The sequence below is a fragment of the Ptychodera flava genome, unplaced genomic scaffold (genome assembly GCF_041260155.1).
Source record: "Ptychodera flava strain L36383 unplaced genomic scaffold, AS_Pfla_20210202 Scaffold_77__1_contigs__length_564769_pilon, whole genome shotgun sequence".
Lineage (NCBI taxonomy): Eukaryota > Metazoa > Hemichordata > Enteropneusta > Ptychoderidae > Ptychodera > Ptychodera flava.
Window position 1 is genome coordinate 421,930 of NW_027248399.1, and position 14,961 is coordinate 436,890.

At 39.6% G+C, this 14,961-nt stretch overlaps 3 protein-coding genes across 3 annotated transcripts; all 3 read right to left on the bottom strand.

Annotated features, from left to right (window-relative positions):
- Positions 1-4,995: 4,995 nt before the first annotated feature.
- LOC139128904 (uncharacterized) lies at positions 4,996-5,940 on the bottom strand. Its single transcript, XM_070694605.1, has one exon. The coding sequence runs from the start codon at positions 5,938-5,940 to the stop codon at positions 4,996-4,998; it is 945 nt and encodes a 314-aa protein (XP_070550706.1).
- A 97-nt stretch (positions 5,941-6,037) lies between these two features.
- Positions 6,038-6,949, bottom strand: LOC139128905 (uncharacterized). The gene has a single exon (XM_070694606.1). The coding sequence runs from the start codon at positions 6,947-6,949 to the stop codon at positions 6,038-6,040; it is 912 nt and encodes a 303-aa protein (XP_070550707.1).
- Positions 6,950-7,321: 372 nt separating this feature from the next.
- LOC139128906 (uncharacterized) lies at positions 7,322-7,696 on the bottom strand. Its single transcript, XM_070694607.1, has one exon. The coding sequence runs from the start codon at positions 7,694-7,696 to the stop codon at positions 7,322-7,324; it is 375 nt and encodes a 124-aa protein (XP_070550708.1).
- Positions 7,697-14,961: the final 7,265 nt, after the last annotated feature.

Here is a 14,961-nt window from a genome sequence, read left to right on the forward strand (position 1 = left end):
GGATTACAGATAACCATCTAAACGTTCCGAAGCTGGCCATAGTTAATGTGGAAATTATTCAGTTATGAGCTCCACAAACTTGGTCTACAGAAAGACTGGTGGATGGATGGACATACAGACAGACTGACATACACAGACTGGCTGTGATGACATTGGCTCCTTAGTGTGCTTTGGCCCATGGAGAGTGATAAAGATATAACAAACAGGTGGATGTAATGATAAAATAGTTATATATCTTGGCACTCAGGGTGAATATTATACATCAATTTGATTAGTTCTTGTCCTCTTTCTACTTAGTATGTTTAATATCTAAGACAATCAACACGCAAGGTAGTTATGTGTTGGCAAATACAGGCAAACAGCTACCTTTTCTTGATTTTCATGAACAACAGATAACCTTGACTGAAATGCTTAACAATATGCAACCAATGTTTACATTTTGCTCATACACCATGGCACCAGATACATAGAGAGATTTCAACATACAACCATTCACTCAAAAACCTTAAAGGGAAAAGTGCAACTGGTGCATCCACTTTTGGAATAACTTATAAAACCAATATGTCACAAGGGTGATGGCACTGAGATCAACTTAAGAACTTTAACTGTGGTGAACTTGACTATTCTTTCAAATCCTGGCCTGACTTGGAATCTTTAACTGAGATGCAGTGCATTGTAAAATATGTGCACAGAGACATGGGGGTAGACCATTTGATATCCTTGGGGGGCTCTGAAGATTGATGAGGTACATGTAGCACTATTTTCAACCTGATCCACTTTACAGTATTTTTTTCCACTCTCCCACCTTTTCTTTTAGGCAGATTCGTTTTTTCTTTGACATTTGCTTGGAATCTAGCTAATAGAGCTCCTTTGTGTTATGTGGAGAATAACTTTTTGTGACATGTGTTGATGAAGGAGGAAATCTCTGACAGCCCACTTCAGGTCAGCCAGACCAAAATGGCAAATTTAGTTGCAAAAATATGTAATTGAAAAAGATATAATTTGAACATATTAAATTAAGATCATACATTAGAAAATTTCCACTTGATATCAAAAGCTATTAAAAAAGATTTGTGAAACACATCTTTTGACCAAAGTAGCAAAAATTGCCCCAAAAATACAAAATTGCAGATTTCATCCTGATTTCAATATTTCATATTAAGATAAACCCTAGGAACCTGTATACCAAACATCAACGATATCAAATGAGCAGTTTTTGATAAATACATTTTTTGACCAAAAATGACAAAAATTTGCCCAAAAAATACAAAATTGTAAATTTCATAAGAATTTGAATACATCACATTTTGATGAACCTTATGAACCTGCAGACCAAATATCAAAGGCATCAGATGAGTAGTTTTTGGAAGAAAAAAATTTTTGACCGAAAATGGGGAAAATTGCCCCAAAATTACAAATACTAAAAATTCACTACAATTTTTACAAACTTGACTGAGGTCATCCCGAGGAACATGGATACCAACTTTCAAAGCAATCGGACAAGCTGTTTCAGTAAAAAAGGTTTTTCTACTAAAATCTGAAAAAAATTACCCAAAAATACAAACACGCAAATATCATCCTCAGTTGTACACACCTAATTTAGAATAACTAAAGGAACCTACATATCAAGTTTCAACCAAATCTGACCAACGGTTACTGAGTTTTAGCAGTTTGCAGCATTTTTCCTTTTTTACCTCATTTGCATATTTTTGACACTGACATGTTCATTTGAACAAATTCACATCTCCACCCCTAGGTGCACCTGTACACCAAATACTAAGCTGGTAGCTGCTGCGGTTTAGGAGTTTTTGATCTGGACGGACTAACAGACATACATACATACATACATACATACATACATACATACATACATACATACATACATACACACAGACGCCATGTAAATGAGATGCAAATGAAATGATTCACCTTATAAGCTCTCTTTGGTGTATCAAATGAGAGCTAAAAAGGACGTCGAAAAAATATGAGTCTAATAACAATCTAAGTGAGAGGGGAAAGTTTTACACAACAGGAAGCAATCTCGAAATCTACGAAAGCCACCTTGATATCCCAAAACGAATTTTCCTTGTTACGCAAATATCTATCGGGAATGCTTCTTTGGAAAGTGTAAATAGTAGGTGTCATTATTTTCATGCATACTACGCTGAAGTAAAGTTATAAGGGTAATTTTTATTGTTCTCAATTGCATAAGTCCGCGCTTTATGTAGCACGCGAGTCAAGGGTCATGTCGTCACGATCCAGAGTTGACGTAATAATTTAAGTGATGAATTTCTGCAGTCGTACATTACATTTTGTATTTACGATTTTTTTTCTGTGGTGCGATTCAATTTTTCCGCAAATCTGTATGGTGCATTTTGATAAGTGTAGCTGATTCTGCTGATACATAAAATATACCTCTCTGTTAGGATGGATCTGTCAAATCCTGAAGAGTACACAAACTTTTATGCACATATAAACCATTCAAATCACAAGTGATAATTGCATTTATTATTGTACTACAAAAATAACATTTCTGTCAAATTCGCACATTCCTTTATTTGGTGCAAAACAGGCATTCAGAAGTGAGGTTTTTAGTAGGTCTTTCTCTCTGACCGATCACTATATTTTATCTCTTCGTGTTAAATGGTAATGTCTGTCACAACCTAGTGTAAGATGACCAGCCTTAGCAATGATAATTTTCTTAATGTTATCTCATTGACAACTAGTTTCTTTTTCTATGTATATTTTTAATTTTCCATCCAGTTAATGAGAATCTATCATCCATGCTGTTTAGCTTAACATTCTATTAATAGAACATCTCTACATTTGTCAGATTTTTATGTGTATGGAGAAGTTCTAAATTTAGGGAAAGATGGAGTTGTATGAATATGCACTATGTGTATGTGTGTTTGTAAACACTTCTTTACGTTGTTTGCAACGGACATGTGCAGAAAAATATGAGTCCTGATGTATGGACTAACTACAAATCGATTACCTTTAGTAGTTTTAGCTGTTAATGAGCACGTACAAGTCATGATAGATGTCATCGTTAGAGGAAGGTACTACTTTCCTGTCAAAGTTAGGAATATTGGTTTCTTGCATGGAAAGGTACTCGAATTCAAACGACGGTGCACCTTTGGTTCCTATATTTTGATCCTTGTTAAGATCTATGGGTGTCTTTACCAATTCGTTCCCTGATTGATGTGCATTTACCCATCCATCGAGGTTTCCGTAGAAGCATCCTGAATACATCGCAATAAGTTGTGTACGAAAAGATCAGGTTCAAGTTCCACCTCTGAATCTTTCGGGTAACATTCACTGCTTGGATTATTTATATTTGCCAAATTTTGCCATGGTGAAGTGATGGAAAAGACCCTTTTAACTGGGTCTTAAATGATAATGAAAGGAAAAGACTTTTTTCTGATTGCTTTTAAAGTCTTCTCTGTCTGATATTTTTCATTTCCATAGTGTATTAGGTTTTTTTTAGTTTGTGTTCTCCACTTTTTTCCTATACATTTTTGGTGTATGGGCTGGCTCTCGAATAAATAAATAAAACGTTAAAAAAATAAAAAAATAAAAAATGATACTCGTGACACCCTACATTACATCTGCAATGTACGTGCATACAGTGACACTGTGTGCTACTAAGTTGGATTGAGCGTTCATAACTCAAACTACATATTCAGAAGATCGCCCTCTATCTTTCTTGTGGAACTCAGACACAAATGGTCGAGAAACTTCTAGGTAGAGGGACTTAAAAGTTCACGATAAACTTACGCTACGCAGACATTTTTTCTACCATTTTACGAGCAAGCAAACATACCAGGTTGATCTGACAAGACCCGAGCTAAAACGTGGGATTGTAGGCACAACGGTTTAAGTTGATTTCCATTTTCATCACATTCTGAATAATAAGATTACCATTTCCAATGTAGTTGTAGTAGCATCCACGATAAATGACACCTTGATTGCCACAAAACTTGAGTCTTTATTCCACTGAATGTTTGTCACTTGAATGCTTGTGCGGATTGTGTAGACAAATGCATACACACCAATAATACGCACCATAAGAAACACGTAAACTGAAATATTACAGGAGAAAACACTACATAAGCATAAGATACGGTTTTGATAAATAGCGCCACCAACGCCCGCAATCAGAACATTTAAAGGCTTGCTAGCTTACTCTAAATTTTGATTCGGAAAGGATACTTCTGAGTACACAATAATAGGATACTATTTGTTTTAAAACTAATACTAATACATGCAACGATGTTTCGGCGATGTTTCAATGTCAAGATTTGAGTCTAGATGTTATGTGTTCTACCAGTACGATTCTGAGTTCATGTCCGTTGTAAACATGTGACCGACGCATCGATGGTAACATCGTAGCAAAACAGAACAATAAAACTCCTTGAAAGACATCAAACGACTCTCTATAGTGTTCACAAAATATACACACCTCTGTATCCGGATTAGCCGTGAACTTTATGCTACTTCTATCACAAGACTCTCGACTCAGGCAAAATCTCCTGAAGTTTCTCAAATCTCCTCTTCCTTTTCTTCTTGTACTACGCATGCGCTAGAGCGCCCTCAACATCAAATTCTTAAAGCCAGACGGCAACATCCCGGCCCCTTTAATTATGCAGAGGTATACTTGGAGTAATTAACACCAATTTTAACCAATATATGAATAATTTGAACTTCCTTACATGAGTTGCCAAACATTTGGAAAATGTCATTACTGAATAAACTTGACTTCAACTTTAGTTAAACGACTAAGACTACTAGCATTCAAATTTTGAAATATAGAATAATTTCGTACTCTGATTTTATAGAATATCAAATGATTTGAGTAAGCAAATGTCTATGAAAGAGTCATTTACACAGTCCAACGGATGTCTGATTACACACAAATAGTCTCTCTGGGTGTTCCTCTTCGAAGATGATATGTTGCAGTTTACTCCACAATACAATAACATGCTTCTATAGAGTTTATACATCCGCCTCCAGAATAACACACAATTTAGTAATAGGACGTTCCAAGATCGAGGTTCTGGTTTTAACCTTGGCAATCCGTACTAGCCCTCTCTCATCAGTTAAAACATCTACTACTCTGCCCATCTGCCACTGATTCCTTGGCAAGTTGTCAACGACCAATACAATATCATTCCTTTCAATGTTTTGTTCAGGATCCATCCATTTCTGACGCTCCTGAAGACAAGTCAGATACTCTCTGCTCCATCTTCTCCAGAACACATTAGCTAGGTGTTGAACTTGTCGCCACCTCTTTCTGGCAAAATTGTCTTCCTTCTGAAATACTCCAGGTGGTGGTTCCTGCCCTGACCGTAACAACAGAAGGTCATTAGGTGTCAGTGGATGAGGGTCTGTGGTATCGTTTGATACTCTAGTGAGTGGTCTACTGTTGATCACTGCTTCTACTTCACACATTAAGGTCTGTAACCCTTCGTCATCCATACAACCCTTTTGCTCTCTAAGTAAGCCATAGAGAATCTTTCGCACTGTCCTTATCTGTCTTTCCCACACTCCTCCATGATGAGAAGCATAGGGTGGATTGAACTCCCACTGTATATCTTCCTGACGTAAGCTGGAGTGGATTTGGGACTGGTTCCACTTCTCTATTCCTTCCTTGAGCTCTCGCTTTGCTCCAATCAAATTGGTACCGTTATCGGATCTCATCTTACGAACAGGACCTCTTCTGGCAGCAAATCTTCTCAATGCATTTATACACGAATCTGTGTCAAGACTGTGAGCAACCTCAATATGGACTGCTCTAATGGACAGGCAAGTAAACAGCACTCCATAGCGTTTGACTGTGCTGCGCCCTCTCTTGATTTCAAACGGCCCAAAATAATCTACTCCAGACTGTGAGAATGGTGGTTCTCCAATAACAAGTCTCTGTGCAGGTAGATCAGCCATCTTCTGTGTCATCAATCTGGCTCTATAACGCTTGCAAGTAACGCACTTACTTATTATACTTCTGATCTTGACACTGGCCTTTGGAATCCAATACCGTTCACGCAGTTTTGTCAGTGTGATGTTGGTTCCCATATGTCCCATATGCGTGGCGATGAATGTCCTCCAATATCAAGTTAGTGATTGGCGAGTCTTCTGGTAGGAGGATTGGGTGTCTTCTTTCTATTGGGATTTCTGCACGAGACAGTCTTCCTCCAACTCTTACAATTCCATTAATATCTCGAATAGGGTCTAATTTATGATACTTGTATTCATAGTAGCTGCTGGCATCAGGGAAATGCCTTCCTTGTACATATTTGACTATTGCCATCTCTGCTGCTATCATATCTTCTGTGGCCAGGCAGTCTGGTTTCTGACTATTATTCTGTGAAGTTTTCTCACTTCCTCTTATCTGTTTCTTCAGATTCTCCTTTAGTCTCAGAATCCAGGCAACTGTAGTTTTCAGCCTTACCCAGCTTGAATATCTGCTTAACAGCTTATCCATTATTGAATGATGATCTTCCTTTATGACACTTGCAGCTACTCTTTTCACTTCTGGGTCATCTTGAGGCACAGCGCCACATAGCTCTGTCTTAGGCCACTTGGACTCTTCCATTATCACGAAGTCTGGTCCCTTTAACCACAACTTGGTCATCCTGTTGTCCTTGACATGTAACCCTCTCGAAGCTGCATCAGCTGGGTTCTCCTTAGTGTTAATGTACCTCCATTGTTCTGCTTTTGACCCTTCATGTATGGTAGCAAGACGATTCGCTACAAAGGTGTGAAATCTGCTTGTGCTATTATTGATATAGCATAACACTGACATGCTATCAGTCCAATAGATAACCCTGTCAAATGGATAGTCCATCTCTTTAGTAATCATGTGAGCGAACTTGACTGCAATGCTTGCTGCTGTCAATTCCATTCTTGGTATGGTGATCCTTTTCAAAGGTGCAACTCTGGCTTTACCCATCAATAGATTACAGTGTACTTGACCTCTGTTGTCACTAAGTCTAGTGTAAGCAGCAATCCCTTAGCCGTTATCACTGGCATCAGAAAACATATGGAGTCGATAGGAAGCGATTGAGACATACTGTGGCTTTAGACTCCTTTGAATGGTGAGCTGTTCCAAGTGCACAATGTCTTCCAGCCATCTGTTCCACTTATTGAGGTCATCTGCATCAATAGGGTAATCCCATCCAATATTCTTTCTGCAGAGAGTCTGTAATAGCATTCTGGCTGGTAGCACAAATGGTGCAGCAATACTTAGTGGGTCAAAGACTGTGCTTATCATTGAGAGAATACCTCTCCTTGTATGTTGCACAGGTCTCAAGTTTATCCTGAATCAAAATGTGTCCGTATCAACCAACCATGCCACTCCAAGAGCTCTTTCTATTTGCTGGTCACTGTAGTTAAGGTCATGCTGTAATGTTTTGGCCTTATCTTCTACTGGTATAGAGTCGTTAACCACCTCACTTGTACAAATCCACTTTGTAAGACGAAACCCACCTTTCTGACAGAGTTCTCTTGTTGCCTTGGCTGTTGCAACTGCTTGCTCATCTGTATCAACAGACTTCAGGAAATCATCTACATAGAAGTTTCTAAAGATGCTGTCCACCACCTCAGGGTCAAAGTCTGCCTTATTGTCTACTGCAGTCTGATGAAGTGCAATATTTGCACATGCAGGTGATGACACTGCCCCAAACAAGTGAGCAACCATTTTGAAAGTTTTGGGTTCTCTGTTGAAGTCTCCCTCTGGCCACCAAAGGAATCTCAAACAGTCGGTATGATGTTCAGAAACCTTGACTTGGTGGAACATACCTTCAATGTCAGCCATCATTGCCACTGGCCCTTGCCTGAATCGCATCAGCACATTCAGTCAGGTTTGGTCCGGGCAGCAGTGTGTCGTTCAATGACACACCTTGACATCTTGCTGAACAGTCAAATACAACTCTTATTTTATGGGGTTTCCGTGGATGGTAAACGCCGTGGTGCGGTATATACCAAACCTTACATGTATTACTCTGATTATCCCCTTCTGTTACTTCTTTAGCATGACCACTCTCTAATAGCTTATTCATGAAATCTTTGTAGTCTACAGAGAACTTGTGGTCCCTCACCATCCGTCTTTTCAGTGCATTCAGGCGGTTTAGTGCTAAGTCTCTATTGTCTGGTAACACACCATCTTTCTTACGGAAAGGTAAATCCATGGAGTAATGACCATCTTGAAATCTAATTGACTTCATCATTTTCTCCCTGAACAACTTATCTTCCAGAGAAGGCTCTGTCCTGGTGTCCACACACCGTTCTGGAAAATCTAGGTTTATTGCATTTCTGACCAGTTGCTCCAATTGACTGTTTTCTTCTTAGACCCTTACTCTTCCTTTGTTGACTGCTAAACTACTTTTGGGGCCTTCCTCTCCTCTAAAGACATTCTATAAAATCCATCCAACTGCTGTTTTAGCTGCATAGGGACTCCCATGAGGTCCAGTCTTAATTGCCTTTGGCGAATATGCGTTCAGAACAGTGTTCCCAGTTAATAGTCCGATATTGGCATTCAGTGAAGGCACCTTAATTTCCCTTAGATGATCCCATCTTTCGATGTCTTTCTGTGTAGGTATGTGTTCTCTTGTCACAGGATTCTGTCCTTCGTGTATAAGGGTGGCAAATTAATATAATCATGGCCATCCAGATCACTGACAGTCAATCCACTGATCCTGTGGGTTGTGAGACTTTGTGGTGCTCCCATGGTGTCTAGTTTGACAGTCATTTTTCTTCCTGTCAATCCAAGCTGTCTAGCTAGCCCTTCAGTACAGAAACTGACATTGCTTCCAGTGTCCAAGAATGCATAAGTCTCCACAGCTATATTATTTTGAGCCCTGACTACAACTGGCAGGATAGCCATAGTGCACTCTCCACTGTCGCCGCCCCTGTAGAACAATGTATCTTGTCTGATGTGGTAATGTCTACACAGGTGAAGGCATTGACAGATGTATTCTGCTGTGCACTACCATTTTCATTCTTTATAGTGGAATCATTATTATTTCTGTCTTCATTGTGAAGAATGGCTGGATGGTTTCCACTGCACTTGCTGCAGGACAGCCTGGTTCTGCACTGTCTTTTCTGGTGACCCTGCTTGAGGCATCCGTAACAAAGTCCCTTAGTTTTGACAAAGTCTAATCATACCTGAGAGGCTTTTCCAGAAACTGTAGACACGAGCTGAGAGCATGATTGAGATCACTGCAATAACTACAAGGTTTATCAAAGGCAATTTTCTTGCTAGTTTTCTTCTGCTCAGTTCTTGGTGACACTGCTTGTTCACTGTCTTTAGATAACGAACTGACATTACAAGATTTTACATTGGCTGCTAAGCTTCTTTCTCTATGCTGTCTACCCTTGGTCTGTCTGGCTGACAAACTTGGAACTTTCCTGAAGCAAGCATATCCTTCCCATACATTGGGTCTGTTGCTTTTCTTGCCTCCTTACGAACGAAGACAACCAAGTCTTTGAACTTGACAGTGTTATCCCGATCTCTAATGGTCTGAACAATGTTCCTCCACTTGTCATGCAGCCAGAATGGAAGTTTACGTACAATCTGTCTGATATTGTCCGCATACTCCAGTACCCTTGCCAGCATCCACATTGCCAACGGCATATTGACACTCCATGAGAAATACAGCATATTCGTCAAGTGCCTTAGCATCATCTGCCTTGATTGTAGGCCAATTTAATGCCTTCTTAATATACGCTGAAGCAATGACTTCTGCATTTCCATATCTGGATGTGAGTTCCTCCATAGCCTTGGGATAACCTATATCACTGCTCAGGTGTGAATAACCCAATACAATTTTATGTGCTTCGCTAGTCGTATATTGTTCAAGGTAATTCATCCTTTCATCGTCACAATCTGTATAGGCTACTATTCTGGTAGTAAACTGACGTTTGAACCTAGGAAAGTCTATAGGGCTACCTCCAAATTTGCTCAACTCAATTGGTGGCTTTCTGAGTTCCTGTGTTATACACCGTGCTGTCATTTCATTGATGTTCTGTATATTTGGTTGCTGAACTGCTGGAGCTGCTAACTGTGTTGACACAGACACCCCCGGGTTGATGTCAATACTGTTTTGTTTGAATGTCTCACCAGATCTGTCTTTGTCTGACTGAGGCTGTATGGTCGGAATACCAAAACAGCTTTCATTTTCATTTTGTTCGAAACGACGAAGGACTTGTGTACGTGCATTACTAACAGCCATTTCCTGCTTTAGTCTGAATTCTTCTTGCAGTTTCTTCAGTTGTAACCTTGATAACTCTAACTCCAATTCAAGCCTTTTCCCTTTAATTTCTATCTGGAGCTGTTCCTCTAAAGCTGCACTACGTACTCTGACTTCGGCTTGTTTCTGCTCCTCTTGCAGTCGCAGCATAGATGTTGCAGAAACTCTTGACTCTCTACTGACCTTTGAACTATTGCTTTTGCTACTGACTTGAGATGCGCTGTCTCCTGGGTCTACACAACTGCTTAAATAGTTCTCAACAGACATCTGTAATTGTCTAACACGCTCACGCATGTTAGCGAACAGCAAACTATAGAAACCTTGGTCTTGATCTGACAAGCAAGAAGACAGCTCGCTTTCAGAAGTGAGATAGCCATCGTAAATTTGAAGAAGCTGCTTATGCTGTTCAACAACCTGTGATTTATTTTTGGGCACTGTCAGTAAACTGGTCAGACTTCTCATAACATTTTCAAGCTCCTTTGTTGCTTGGTCATAATTTGTTAGGACTATATCACGCCTTGTTGGGGTGGACTGAACTTCATCTGTAGCTGCTGTAGTAATGTACTGCTTAATGTAACAAATACCCGGTAGTACCACACCTATATGAAATTCAACTATATATTTCTTTTCCTTTTACTAAAACAGAACTGAAGAAGTTCCCTTGTATCTTCTCACCAAGCTTACACTCAGATTTCTGCTTTACCTTGCTTTTACGCTTGGATTATCAATTATTGGCCAGATCCCGTCCTCATGTAGGGATACTCTTTCACCCGTGAAGTGAAATGGTACGTTACATCTGCGATGCACGTGCATATAATGGCACGGTGTGTTACCGTTGTCACAGTATCTACGAGTGTACTTCTCTGAATACGCGATTTCACAACTGTCAGTACTAAACATGTCATCTTCGTGTGTGGAATGTATCAAGTTCTGATCCACTACAAGTCTGTAGCCAATCACTACCTCCATAAATTAAAATAGTGAGATAGGTTACCGTCAGAGTCGTATGGTTGTGTTGGAAAACTACCCTCTCCTTGCTCCGTTATCAGCTCTGTAGCTCGCCTAGCGTCATCGATGCTGGTGACAGCGAATGGCTTTTCCAAAGCTTTGCTGTACCAGTCTTCTTCAGTAACCTGTGTCGTTCCATCGCCACACGCGAAAAGACTTGAATTAATGCTTGCGTGGTAACTAAGGGCTTTCGATATTCTTTTGTAGTAGAATTGTCCGATTGTACGATTACTCAGGTATGTTAAAGGGCCATTATTTGTAACTTTTGACCATTTTTTACCTCGGAAAATTCCATGTTGGAGGCTCATATTTGTTGCAAAATGTTGTTTTACGAAGAAACAAACATGATTAGTGATATATAGCCACATAAAACTGCTAATTTTGTTCAAACGTGTCGCCCTTCCGAGCTCGTTTGTTGACGTCTGGCATGCTCAGCGTGCTGGGGAGAACAAAGATAATGTTGACGCCGCGATCACGCGATATGTACAAGTTCACGTTTATTGCGGGATCAAAACAACATTGCGTCGTGGATTGCCAGACATCTGGCTACGGAACGTGCTCGGACAATGGACTACGACGTAAGTACCGGGCATAAGTAATGAATATTTATTTTGAAATTGCTGTAAATGGCTCGAGCAGGTGCAGAAGAATGCCTATGTTGCAATCCGCGTGTCAACAGAGTTTGTATTTCTGTCCGGACAAAAATTGAAATTTTCGTTGTAAAATCACATGTTATTTAGTTGTAGGGCATGTAATGTTTCCGAACAATATGCGATTCTATGTTATTTGACAGGCTATTCAACATGAGCCAGTGATCATTTCAATCAAAACTAACGGAAAAATCTCCAGAAGATACAGCTAATGGAACTTTAATGCATGGGCATAGGATTACTTACATGTAAAATCAGTTTGAACATACTTTTTAATCAGACCTGGTCAGAAAATTGTGAAAATTGCCAAAATATGTTTCGCATTTGATTAAGTTGAAATTTATCATAATATATTACCTAAGTCAGGTCACGTGACCAAAATCTGTTATTTTCCCGCCAAAATTGTATATTGCAAATAACTGAACATTCCAACCGCTAAACATCAAAATATTTAAAATATTATTACCAATTTATGTAAAATGGGATAGAAACTTGTGTTAAAACTACTGGCAGATGCAAAATTATTGAATTTTGAATTAGATTTCTTCACAAGAATCAACTAATACAATATTTTGACGTTGTTTCCAAAAGTGCAGAGAAAATCAAGAAAATTTAACGGGTTACGGTTGGAATATTAAAATTAATAAAAGACGTAAATTTTGGCGGGAAAATATCAGATTTGGTCACGTGACTCAACTCGTCAAGATTTAGGCAGACATTTTTTTAAAGAATTTAATAATTTCAATAATTAGGCCAAATATCAATCAAATCTGGTGGTTTTTAAAGATAATTGATCATTTTCTTACTTTTTGGCTTGATGGGTACAAACACCATGCATTAACTTACTTGAGTATGATGCCTCAGTGGTGTTTCCGAATCTGTATCGAATTCGATGTCTTGGACCGACGACAGAACTCTCTGACGTAACTTGATCGGCAGTGTGTCGTCAGGTTCCTCAATTTTCATGAAAACGTCTTCTATAAGACCTTTGGTAAGTCTTCCAAGAGACACGGTGAGGTGAGGATGAACTCCGCCAGGGAGTCTGGCAGGGTACGTTGGTACATGCTTCTTCTCGTTTAGAATCGGAGTTCCACATATACTTCGCAAAATATTCGCTACCATTGCCATATGAAGCATTTCCTCGGTTGCAATGCTACGAATGATATTGGATATTGCTTTGTTATATCCTTTCTTGATTGACAGCCATGCCGTTAGATATGGAGGAATAGTCGACAGCTCGAGTTCAAGTGCGTCTGTAAATCGCGTTTAAGATCTTCTAAGCTGGGCTTTGGAATGTCACCAAGTTTAGGGTCGTCGAGCCATTGCAGAATAGCTCGTTGCTTCCTCCTCGACAGGTCTCTTGTGACCGGCATGAATTCTGGGTCATTCATTGACAGCGTCATTGTCATCTTGAACATCCTCATAGTAAGCCATGTTGATTATATTGTTCATACCTGGGAACATGTTGGAGTACATTTTAAATATTGGGTAAATATCTCGATGCCAAGTCGGCCCACCTGGTAAAACTTCAAAGCTGTTATACAGAAATACCACTATCGGAAGATCAGAAGTGAGTGTATCTTGCCCGTGAACGCTGATCTCGTATAAGTATATTTGTCCGTCTATAATTTCCCTGGGATTGTCAGGATCGTAGCCGACGAATTCAAACACAGCTATGCCATTTTCGTTACTTTTTGCTACATCAGTAAAATGAACTGCAGTTGGTGGTTGGTTAAAAGGAACGTGGAGACCCTTTCCGCATCTGGAGTACATGTGCTTCTTTTTCACCGATTTCGCCGTTTCTATCTCTAATGGAATCCCTTCAAATGGGTGTCCAAACTTGTGAATGCATCAACTTTCCACGAATCTCCAGGATCCTGACGGAACACTCTATCCCCCATAAAACCGACAGCCAAACCGTCAAGTCTCTCTGAAAGTACAATCATTTCACATTCATGAGATTTATTATTCAGCTGCCGTATAAACAATGGTCGGACAGATACTTCTTTGATTTGGTTAAACGTCAGTGTGGTCGTTGAGGGCACTGTTATGATTCCAGCTGTGTCTTCGTACCATAGGTTACTGGTATAATTGATTTCATCCAATATTACAACTTCTGTATCACAATTCAAAAATTGAGTCGGCTGATGCAGCGGGTAGGCAAGCTGCAAAGTCTGCGTGACGTCAGGATCGGGAAATCCCTGTTCATTGTATGGTAGACTATTTCCAAGGTCAATTAAGATCTTTCCACGAGTTGGAAAAAGTCGAAAGTTGGCCATTCCAAATCTTTTACTTGAGGAAGGTGGATGCATCTGTCGATGGCGTAGACCATGCAATGGTTCTGCTGGGCCAGCGACACCTATGCTGCCAACGATACGACCTGTACCAAACTTTCCACTTTTTGAAAACGCTTCAAAATTGTCCAGATTGAATTTCACTGATAGAACATTCTGCACCTCGCTCTGCAAACTCAGTTGTCTCATCTCCTTTACTAAGTGTGAGTGGCTTTCGTCCTCTCCGTGCCAATCGACATCGACAAGAAGGGAATAAAAATCAGCCCCGAGGTGCCCGCTGTGTTCACGTTTAGATGTTTTATGATAAGAGTTTGACATCGGCGCCTCCACAAATTTTCCAGAGAAAGCACCTGGTACGTGTAGAGAAAGACCAAATATTGTCGGTACAGCAATGTACGCCGTATCGATGTCTGCAATCTTTGCTTCGGGACGATCCACTTACCTACAGTCATATGTAAACAATGCAACTGTTAGAGTTAAAACAATAAAGATGAAAGCGGGGAAGAATTATTTAAATCACATAAATATTTTTGACATAAAATGATTAATTTTTAGTGTAACTTTTGCGATATAGTTGGCTTTTCTGACACCAAGAATTTGTGATTTGAGACTGTCAAGCCTTCAAACTATTGTGGACATGACCAATAACAATAATAATCTAGGTCATCATACTTATCGTTAATGTCGACTATCATCATCATTTTAATTTGTTGTGTTATTGCATTCTACATTTTCGAAGGAACATCGCCACAATAACAAAAA

Coding starts and splice junctions, on each gene's coding strand:
- LOC139128905 (XM_070694606.1), bottom strand. CDS start 6,949: ATGGGTAAAGCCAGAGTTGCACCTTTGAAAAGGATCACCATACCAAGA.
- LOC139128906 (XM_070694607.1), bottom strand. CDS start 7,696: ATGGTTGCTCACTTGTTTGGGGCAGTGTCATCACCTGCATGTGCAAAT.
- LOC139128904 (XM_070694605.1), bottom strand. CDS start 5,940: ATGGCTGATCTACCTGCACAGAGACTTGTTATTGGAGAACCACCATTC.